The following is an 11,375-nucleotide window of genomic DNA, read 5'->3' as shown; positions in this document are numbered from 1 at the left end:
CTTTCTGAATGTGGGTTTCTCTGGTGGTTCAGACAGTAAAGAATCCGCCTGCAATGCAGGACACACGCGTTTGATCCCTGGGTCAGGAAGATCCCCTGGAGAAGGGAATGGTAACCCACTCCAATATTCTTGCCTGGAGAATCCCATGGACAGAGGAGCCTGGCGGGCTACAGTCCACGGGGTCACAGAGATTCGGACATGACCGAGCAACTGGCACTTTTGGTTTCTCACATCCTTCTGAGCACACGTGGAGAGGGCTTCAGAGTGGCCTGGCGTGAAGATCAGGATTTGCTAGTGCAGGCATGGGGACGCTTATATGACCTCGTACACAGGTCCTGGACCTTCTATTCTGAAAAGAGAGACCATCATCCATCACAGAGGAGGGACTGAGCCTGCAGAAGTATACCACTGACACCTATTCACGTTTTATCATTATTACTTGGTATTTCTTTCTATTTACTTTCATATTCTGACTCCCTACACAGATGCAAAACCTAGGAGCTTAGAAGCCATGCCTGTGTTGGTAAAAAATATATGATTGACACATAATAATGAATTAAATCTAATAAACGTGTAGTTGGTAAATAAGTGAAAGAAGACAAAAATGAAAATACACGGCTGTTCTTCAGTCGTGTCTGACTCTTTTTCGGCCCCATGGACTGCGGCACGCCAGGCTTCCCTGTCCTTCACTATCTCCCGGAGTTTGTTCAAGCTCTCGTCCGTGGAGTCGGTGCCTACACCATATTTACAATTCATTTTCACCCTCCTTACCGTTATCATGCATGAGGAGAATTAAACAGGAAGGCAGAGTAATATACATATTACAGGGTTACAGAAGTTATCGAAATTTTCAAAGAATATAGTTCCAGCTGTGCAGAAATCTAAATTATACATTGATGTGATATGCCGGGGTCCAGCCCCGGTGGATCCAGGGTGATTCGAAGGTGGGGAGGGAGTCGGCATCCTTGGAAAAATACATATTTAATTACAGATATATAGAGATTAGAAACAGATAGTGTAGTAGGAAAATTAGTGGAGAAAAAGAGGCTGAATAACTTGGTTTACGTGGAATAGCATCCATGCTCCAGATGGGAATTCAGCCAGAGAAATGGGGAGCAAGAAAGAAGCGACATGGGGGAATCAGTCTTTCTGGAAACTGATCCAATTTCTTTATTTTTAGGTTTGCTTATATACCTTTTGTTACACATAGGGATGAATACAGAGTCACGCAGGGGTCAGCAGTCCTGACCTTTATCAAAATCAGGTGCTTCACATAAAAAAAGTCTTAGGGATATTACATCATCTTCTGGCCATGAGATCCGCTGACATTTTATGATCCTTTCTTTCTGATAACCAAAAAACTTATTTCTTCCAAGGGTGTTTTTTCTTAAACCTCCACCTCCAAATAAAGTTACATTCCTATAGGATGAGGGTGTAGCAAGTTACAATCAAGAAAGGAATTTATTTAACCCAAGGTTAACATGATTAATCTTAAAGGTTAATACTTATTTCTCCTATATGTTAGTTATATTCATTATAAGGTCAGGGAACATGGAGATTTAGCAGCAAACATCAGCCCAACAAATGAAAATCCTTTCACCAATGCTCCCCTTAAGATCTATTTAGTCTTAAGATAGTGATAGAGTTACATTTTTACATAGCAAGGACACAGTGATTTATAACAAAGTACAGTGATCTATTACAAAAGAGAAAATTCATTAACTCAAAAAGTCTAGTATTGCCAACCTTAAAAACTACTATATTTCCTTTTCTATATTCCAAATACATTGATTAATATATTCCCAGGTGCCTAAGGATATGGAGGCCTGGCAGCAATCATTGACTCAACAAGAAGAAAAAGCCCTATGCTAAGACTCTCAAAATACTCCAAAACTCTCTGTGCTGTTTATGGTTAAGAGGTAGTAAACAATCATGTGCATAGTGGCAGGAGTATGGATAATCCTGTCACACAAGCTAGTCTGTCAGCAGAGAGGTTTGACCTGAGACATCCTTGTCCCACCCACGGCAGGGAATTAACAGTAATTATTGGCACAACAAATGAAAAACCCTTCACCAATATAATTCCTAACCAACCCACTATACTAATAATTTTCAACTCCCCGAAAGAATTGCCTTTAGTAAGTCTAAAACATCTCGTGCCTCTCAGATTGGGAGGCTATAAACAATCACATGTGGCCAGACGAACCTATACAAGTGGGCTAGATAACCTTCAGAGGAGTCCATAAGCTGAAACACTCTTGTCACGCCCAGGAATTTTTATTGCCTTGGAGCTGCACATTTACTCCTTTCCCGAGAGAAACGGTTATGGGGGAGAGCCCCCCGTAAAGTCAGAGGTGTAGGTGAGAGCATAAAACAGACTCTGGTTTCAGGGTAGATGCTCGGGAACAGGGGCTTTCCTGAGGCTTGATCACGCCTTTGCATATGCCAAGCCTCCTTCCTCATGACCTTTGCCATGGGCGGAGTTCCTCACGCTGGCCCCCCGGCAGTGATAGTATACAGAACACCCGTCATGAAATGGGCAGCTCTCTGACTGTACAGGCTGCTGAAAGTCCCTCAGATGATCTATTTGGTATGGAAAATATCCTTAGTTTGCAAAGAATTTTAATCATTAATAATTTTGCAGGTCTTGACTTGCTGAGAAGTCTGTGGAGAGATTTTTCTAGAGCAGTTTCCAGCTTGCCTCAGGCCGTATGTAAAAATAAACACTTCAGTCAAAACATCCAGGTGTACACCTTCAATAAGTACAGTTTTTGCTTGTCAATGATGTCACCCGAAAGCAAATAAAATACTTTGGTTGTTAGACCCAATGCACAGACAGATTGCTTTACATCTTCATTAGTTTTCATTTTCGTAAAAATGAGAATCTTGCTAAACTTGGAAACGAATATGATAACTAGTCTTTTTTGTTAAGTTTTTTTTTTTTGATGTGGACCATTTTTTGAAGTTTTTATTGAATTAGTTACAATTGTTTCTGTCTTTATGTTTTGGTTTTTTGACCTCAAGGTATGTGGGATGCCTTAGCTCCAGGACCAGGGATGGATCCCGTACCCCCTGCATTGGAAAGCTAAGTCTTAACCACTGGACTGCCAGGCAAGTCCCAAAAGAAAGATTTTAAGGAACAATCTAACTTTATACATCCAGGAACTAAAAGAAAAAAAAAATACTAAGCCCAATGCTCACCTGAAGGAAAACATTAACAAAAATCAGAGCAGAAGTAAATGAAATACAGATCATAGTGATAAAAGATCAGCAAAGACAAGAGCTGGTTTTTTGAAAAGATAAACTCTCCGCCCGCCCGGTAGGAATGTGAGTGTTAGGACCAAACTGGAGCCAGGACAGGCTCTAAGGGGCAGGCTAGGCCTGAGGTTTAGTCTCTAGGAAAGTTGAGGCACTGGGAACTCCCGCAGGCAGTGTAGCTCGACCAGTCAGAAAAAACCCCTGTAGCCCCCTGCCTGCGCCAGACCCAAACCAATCTGGATAGGGATGCGAGGTTTAAAAGTCCCGCGTGCGCATACGGTTTAGCCAATCAGCTATGCTGTTACAGGAACGAAGAACCGTCTGTATAAAAGTAGATGTGATTCAGTGCTGGGGGCTCTCGTCAAGACTCCCCTGCGCTGGATGAGACCTGAGCCCTAGCTCGAGCTAGCAATAACCCCCTTTGTGCGTTTCCATTGCTGTGAGGGTCTTATTCTGTCTGTCTCAGGGAACCGGACCGTGGGCACAACAGTGAGGGATGATTGTAACACTCAAGGTCAGGCGCCTAAGGCATTTCCCATCTCACTAGTGTTTCTTGTCTGAAGTCCAGCTGAATTTACTTCCCTTAAAAAAAAAAAAGAAACATATTTTCCTTTTATCACAACAACTCACATCCATCCTTTTTCCTGGAACTCCCTTCTTTCCACTCCTTCAACTGTCTTGCTCCCTCAGACTCCAGCCCACTTGGTTTCATTTGCTTACAGTCCCCTGATGATAATCCTCAATGACGGGTTCTGATTCACTATCTCAGTCTCAAGATGGGATGGGGAGGGAGGTGGGAGGAGGGGTTCAGGATGGGGGACGCATGTACACCCATGGCTGATTCATGTCAATGTATGGCAAAAACGACTACAATGTTGTAATTAGCCTCCAATTAAAAAAATAATAAAAAGAAGACTTGAAAGAGAAGATACTAGAAAAAGCAAAACGGGGTAAGATCACTGACGTAAACACAGATGTTACCTTGGGAAAGAAGCTGAAATTCTTGCTCCGTTGGAAAGAAGATGAACTTTCTTTAACATCCCACTGTTCCTATACCCACCTCCCACTGATGCTGCTGATGAGACGCAAGTCAGTCTATAAGGAGGAAGTGATTTTCCTGTTGCACACTGACACCAGAGAATTTGAATAATAAAATGTCATTTACTCGAAAAAAACACAAAAACTACGTTTTTTTTTTTTTTTTTTTTCCTTTTGTTTTAACTCCACCTCTCTCTTTGGGTTTCCCTGGTGGCTCGGATGGTAAAGAATCTGCCTGCAATGCAGACTCATGTTCAGTCCCTGGGTCGGGAAGATACCCTGGAGAAGGGAATAGCAACCCACTCTTCTTGCCTGGAGAATCCCATGGACAGAGAAGCCTGGCAGGCTACAGTCCATGGGGCTGCAAAGAGTTGGACGCGACTGAGGACCAACACTTCCTCTTGCAATACACTGAGAGTCATTTGAGGACTAGTACAGCTCCCCCTGTTGACTAACAGATTCTCTGCCCACAGTGTCTGGACACTCAACATGCTGTGAGCATCAGCTACTGCTACTACACAGAGTCTCCAGCAACAGAGGGAGGAGATACAAGACTTACGGATTCTGATCTCTGCTGTGAATTACAGTTACCTGCAACTTCCACGGCATTCCTAGAAAGCTGCGTCTCGCCGTGGCCCCAGCCATGACAGAGAAGAACAAACCTCACCTTGTATTGGACCTCCTCCTTTGGCTGTGAACTTTGCGCCCCGTTGCCTGTGCTCAGCTGCGCTGCTTGAGAAACAACGCTGCCTGCATGTCTGCCAAGTCGCTGCAGTCGTGTCCACCTGTTTGCGACCCTGGGCGTGGACGTGCAGAGTGAGGCAGGGTCAGCTGGCATCCTGCACAGTCTCAGCTCCAAACTCCTCTCCCACTGAGAGCCGGCTCTCCTGTTTCCTGCCCTGAGACTGAACTCAAGGGAGCACTCACCTGCCTGCACTCGGCGCCACACTCTGTGCAGGGAAGTGTCCATCAGGATGGGCCCCAGTTATAGGGGCAGGGCCCCTGGGCCTGCTCACCCCACAGAGGAGCCATTATCATGTCGTCTGGAGCGGAGGTGACATGTCTGCATGGAGAGTCCGGGGCGTCTCCAGTGAGGGCCAGATCTTACCCCCAGAGCTCGTCACCCTCACCCACGCCTGGGGACTAGTGACAATCCTGGCAATTACTGAGAAGGTCCACGCGAGCAGCTGAGCAGAGGGCAGGAGAGGTTTCTGTGTTCCCTGCGGGAGAGCCCAAGTTCACAGTGACAGTCATAGCCGGGGGAGGGACACTCACAGAGCACCCGGGCTCCCTTCACTGTCTCCTGGTGGGCATTTTCCTTCATGGCCTCAGCTCTTCCAAACTGTCCCAAAGTGTGTTCTCACTGATCATCAGCATGGGATCTGGAGGCTGGGCTTTCTCCTGACTTGAAGTTCCACCGCCCTTTCTATTTATGGCCTCAGGTCTGTTTAACCTGGAAAGCGCCCCCTTTGAAGCCAGAGTTTCCCTCCTCAGGATCCTCAGGTCTCCCTCACGTCCACATAACTCTGAAAGGACCTTGTCTTTGGCTCTGCATCGCCCATGGAGCCCCCTCCTTGAGCCTCGTACTGGACAGCCAGCCTGTCCCCGTGTTCTGGTCCACGAGCCTGGTCACATGCATTCCTAGATGTGCAGACAGGGGTTAGCAAGATGAACTTATTAGGACAATATGAGACTTCAGAATTCTTTACGTTGATCGCTGTAATGATCAATTGCTAGTTGGAGATGTAAATCGGTGTTGGGGTCCTTGAAACCTGCTCCATTAGGTGCGCAGTGGGCCTGGGATCATTGTCCCGAGGGAAGACGGTACACTCTCTGCATCGGGCCCCTTCTGTGGAGAATCGGCGCATGAAGGCAGCAGCCGCGTCCACGTTCCATAAACGTGGGTTTTCCAAGATGACCCAGGCAGACGGGACACCTACTGCTTCTACACGGGTGTACATTCATGACCCCTGTCTGGGACAGTGTGCTTGATAGTCATCTTAATATGCTGAATTCACCATGGGGACGTTGCTGGACACAAACACAGAGATAGTTTGGGCCTACTATGTGCCATTCCTCGACTAGGTAGTGAAGATACAAAAAGAATTACTAATACCCTGGATTCTGATATTTGAAACCCATGACTCATCAGCAGACTTTCTAGCTGAGCTGGTGCAAGTGTCCAGATCTGAGCTGTCCAGTGTGGAAGCTCCCGTCCCAGGCGGCCACTGAGCTCATCTGGACCGGGCTCATCTGGACCGAGAGGGGCTTGGGTGTAACGGACACACTGGATTCGCCTTCTGTATTGAGGTGCTCCCATGTTGGGTGCAGATATATTTAACAACTATTTCATCTTCTTCGTGGACTGATCCTTTGGGCGTTATGTACTGTCCTTCCATGTCTCTTATAACAATCTTAGTTTAAAGTCTATTTTCTCTTAACAAGTATTGCTACTCTGACTCTCTCTTGATTTTCTTTTGTGAGGAAAATCTTTTCCCATCCTCTCACTTTCAGCCTGTGTGTCTTTAGCGCGAAAGTGAGTGCTTTGTACAGCAGGTGCATGGTATGTTTCTTTATCCATTTTGGTGGGAGCATTTCAATTCTTACATCTTCCTTGAAATGGTCATAGTAATTCTAACCAGAATATAAGAATTTGTGAACCCACATGTAATGACTAGAGCATTCTATACAAAGAGTTACACATTAAGACTACCTCTTTTAAAAATGCAATAATAAATATGCCGCATTTTCCTAAACGATAGTATTAGAGAAAAGGAACTCAGAAAATAGCGATTAGGATAAAACAGAAAACAAAGTCCCAAGATGCTGCACAACAGTGATGAAAACTAAACGTTTATGTGACAAACAGGAGTGGGCACCTTCTACTATTCCTTCCTGTTACTCCATCCATCAAGTCAGTGATGTTTACTGGTCAAATATGGAAAGAAAGTCCAGGTTTAAAGGTAAAATGATCCATTGTACAATATGGGTAATTATGTGTGGCATTAGAGCATATTAAAGAAATAGAAGTGAAACAAAGATACAAAAGAGTGTAGAAAGTCACTTCCATTTTCCAGGTTTCATAGCATCATCATGAAATAAAATCTCCCCACAACTCAGGGGTGATATTTATCGGGCCCAATATTGGAATAAGTGCCAATCAATGTACATCAGGTATTAGTTAAACTAATATGGAAATAAAGTGTGTGGACACACTTCAAATGATACCGAATAAAGGACAATTCTTTCAGAGCATTACACTGTCCAAGAGGGTAGCTGATTTCCTCAATGTTTCTGCGAATAGCTCTTGAGCTGCTATTTCATAGTTTGACTTTCAGATCTCTCAAGGCAGTGCCAACATTGATTTGCCTTCTAGGTTGATGGGATTTTATGTAAAAATTTGGTACTGAGTACACATGTCAGGAAGTGAAAGTGAAGTCGCTCAGTCATGTCCGACTCTTTGTGACCCCATGGACTGTAGCCTACCATGCTCCTCCATCCATGGGATTTTCCAGGCAAGAGTACTAGAGTGGGTTGCCATTGCCTTCTCCAGGGGATCTTCCCGACCCAGGGATTGAACCTGGGTCTCCCGCATTTTAAGCAGACGCTTTACCATTTGAGCCACCAGGGAAATCAGAAGGCATAGGGAATTTCCTGGCTGTCCTGTGGTGGGGACCCGGTGCTTCCATTGCTGAGGGCACGAGTTTAATCCCTGGTCAGGGACTGGATCCTGCAAGCAGGGTCAAAATTTAAAAAAGAAAGGAAAGAATTAGTAAAGAACAGAAAAAAGGTACAAACTTTCTCTTATAAGTAATTATGGAGAGGCGGTATATAAGACGTGACAACAATACTCTACTGCATATCTGGACGTCGCTAAGAGAGCAATCTTAAAAGTTGTCACCACAAGACGAATCTTTGTAACTATATACAGATATTGTATTAACTAGACTTGTGACGTTTTGCATTCTATCAAAGAAGGGCACTGCCAAAGAATGCTCACACTGCTGGACAACTGTGCTCATTTCCAATGCTGGTAAGGTTATGTTCAAAATCCTTCAAGCCAAGCTTCGGCGGTATGTGAACCAAGAATTTCCAGATGTACAAGCAGGGTTTAGAAAAGGCAGAGGAACCAGAGATTAAATGGCTAACGTCTGCTGGATCACAGAAAACGCAAGGGAATTCCAGAAAAACATCTGCTTGTGCTTTATTGGCTACGCTATATCACAACAAACTGGAAAATTCTTAAAGAGATGGGAATACCAAACCACCTTACCTGCCTCCTGAGAAACCTGTATGGAGGTCAAGGTGCAACAGTTAGAACCTTACACGGAGCAATAGACTGGTTCAACACTGGGAAAAGAGTATGTCAAGACTGTATATTGTCACCCTGCTTATTTAACTTATATGCAGAGAACATCCTGCAAAATGATGGGCTGGATGAAGCACAACCTGGTATCAGGACTGCTGGGAGAAATATCAGCAGTCTCAGATATGCAGATGACACCACTCTAATGGCAGAAAGTGAAGAGGAACTAAAAAGCCTCTTGATGAAAGTGAAAGAGGAGAGTGAAAAAGCTGGCTTAAAACTCAACATTCAAAAAATGAAGATCATGGCATCCGGTCACATCACTTCAGGGCAACTAGGAGGAGAAAAAGTAGAAGCAGCAGCAGGTTTTGTTTTCTTGGGCTCCAAAATCCCTGCAGATGGTGACTGCAGCCATGGTATTAGAAGATGCTTTCTACTTGGAAGAAAAGCTATGACAAACCTGATCAGCATATTGAAAAGCAAAGACTTCTCTTTACCAACAAGGGACTGTATAGTCAAAGCTATGGCTTTTCCAGCAGTCATGCACAGATGTGAGAGTTGGACCATACCAAGGGCTGACACCGAAGAATTAATGCTTTCGAATTGTGGTGTTGGAGAAGACTCTTGAGAGTCCCTTGAACTGTGACGAAATGAAACCTATCAATCCTAAAGGAAATCAACCCTGAACATTCATCAGAAGGACTGATGCTCAGACTGAAGGTCCAATATACTTTGTCCTGATGTGAAGAGCTGACTCACTGAGAAAGACCTTGATGCTGGGAAATATTGAAGGCAAAAAGGAGAAGAGGGCGGCAGAGGATGAGATGGTTGGTTGCCATCACCGATTCAATGGACATGAATTTGAGCAGACTCTGGGAGATAGTGGAGGACAGGGAAGCCTGGCATGCTTCCACAGCAGTCCATAGGGTTGCAAAGAGTCAGATACAACTTAGCGACTGTACGTCAGCAACACAAAAAGACTGTGTTATTCTGTTGCACAACCAAAACGTCTGTAATGGTGTGTGCTAATTATACTTCAAAATAAACAGTGCTCAGTAGATAGGCATAAAATAGAGAGCTTGTAGCTAACACGCAAGCTTCTTCATATTTACTATTTCAGCCACGATGCCTAAAAACCCAAGAGCAGCACCCGTGAGCTCTGGGATCCCTAAGGAGCAGCAGCAGCGGGCTAACAGTGGGGAAACACGAAGCCAAGATGTTAGCGGTATGAAGCAACGACAGGCGAAAATCTAAAAATGCAGCAATACGAAAAGCAAAAATGCAATCCAGTGCGTAGAAGGTGACGAAGGCGACCACCAGCATGAGGATGGTGTGGGCGGCTCTGGTCTCCGGGGGGCGTCTGTGGCGTCCAGTGGGGGTGTGGATATACTGCACCCTCTGGCGGTGTCTGAGCAGGAGAAGCACCATGGAGCCGCTGGACCAGACCATCAGGGCAATAAATACGGCATCAGTGACGGACCATAGGTACAGAAAGCGTGCTTTCGGAGCTGAGGAGGAGCAGAACCACTTGCCATGGTTATCAGTATAGTTGTTTGTGCCCTGTGGACCAGTGACTGTCACAGGGACACAGATATTCATTAGGAAACTGAGCAACCAGCAGGCGCAACAGGAAGGACCAATGACCTTGGGGGCCCTTCCTCTGAGCATCACCCACTCTGCTCTCCTGGGGATGAGAGTGAAGGACTGATAGGTGCTCAGGAAACAGGTGGAGCACAGGGTGGTGCCTCGAGCCACCCTCTGTACGTAATACACAAACTTACACCCAAGACTGGAGAGGGGCTTCCTCAAAACAAAAGCTACTATTATGTGGGGAATCCCAGGGGAGAAGATAATCAAAAGATTGGCCACAACCATGTGGGCGAGAATCACTTCTGTGGGTCTCGTCTTGCGGCCAAGCAAGATCGGACAGATGCTGTGGAAGAAAAGGATGACATTACCCAGAGCCCCAACCACCATCTGTAACAGAGAGATGGTTTCCAGAACCGCCTCCCCTGGGTTTCTCAGGGCATCTCTGTGAACAGACATGGAGAGGACGTCAGAGTGTCCTGGAGCGGAAAGGGGGCTGAGCTGGTGATGCCATCAGAAGTCTTCTTACACAATCAAAGTGGAAAAGGATTCTTGCATTTTCTGTCTCCTGAGAAGGGAGACGTTGTCCTGTTCCACAGGAGGGTCTCAACCTAGAGAACACATGCATGGTATCAGTTACAATGTCTAATACAAAATACTTATTATTTTGTATTTATTTCTGTCCACTTGTATAAGCTGATGCTCCACTAGCCTGTGAGGTCCAGGAACTTGAGAACCATGTCTCTCTTGATCAATAACATGACTGACGGATGCGTGTGTCCATACATGCCAAGTCTCAGTTGCTTCCGACTCTTAGTGACCCCGTGGACTGCAGTCGACCGGGCTCCTCTGTCCTTGGGATTCTGCATGAAAAATACTGGGAGCGGGCTGCCATGCTTGCCCCAGGGGATCTTCCCGACTCAGGGATCGAACTCGAGTCTTTTATGTCTCCTGCATTGCAGGTGGGTTTTTTGTTTTTGTTTTTGTTTTTTACCAAATAGCACCACCTGGGAAGCCCTGGTTGACCAATAATTGGTGTTAAATAATATGTCCTGAATATACATATTACAGGTGACATGAGAGAAAGACAGCGATATACCCTTCCCCTTTAGAGTGTATGATCATTCTATTATAGTAACAGATTGACTTTGAAAAATGAAACAATACTACTGAGATTATAGGAGAG

General features: G+C 45.2%; 1 protein-coding gene across 1 annotated transcript; it reads right to left on the bottom strand.

Moving 5' to 3' along the window:
* Nucleotides 1-9,718: 9,718 nt before the first annotated feature.
* On the bottom strand, nt 9,719-10,648 carry LOC128063748 (vomeronasal type-1 receptor 4-like). The gene has a single exon (XM_052656561.1). It carries the CDS (start codon nt 10,646-10,648, stop codon nt 9,719-9,721), a length of 930 nt encoding a protein of 309 aa, XP_052512521.1.
* Between the last annotated feature and the right edge of the window lie 727 nt (nt 10,649-11,375).

The sequence above is a fragment of the Budorcas taxicolor genome, chromosome 18 (assembly GCF_023091745.1).
Source record: "Budorcas taxicolor isolate Tak-1 chromosome 18, Takin1.1, whole genome shotgun sequence".
In the NCBI taxonomy this organism is placed as follows: domain Eukaryota; kingdom Metazoa; phylum Chordata; class Mammalia; order Artiodactyla; family Bovidae; genus Budorcas; species Budorcas taxicolor.
The sequence above is the reverse complement of the archived record's forward strand: the minus strand, read 5'-3'. Positions and strand labels throughout refer to the sequence as shown.

What these genes read in the sequence shown, in the direction of transcription:
- LOC128063748 (XM_052656561.1), bottom strand. Translation starts at nt 10,648, where the DNA reads ATGTCTGTTCACAGAGATGCCCTGAGAAACCCAGGGGAGGCGGTTCTG.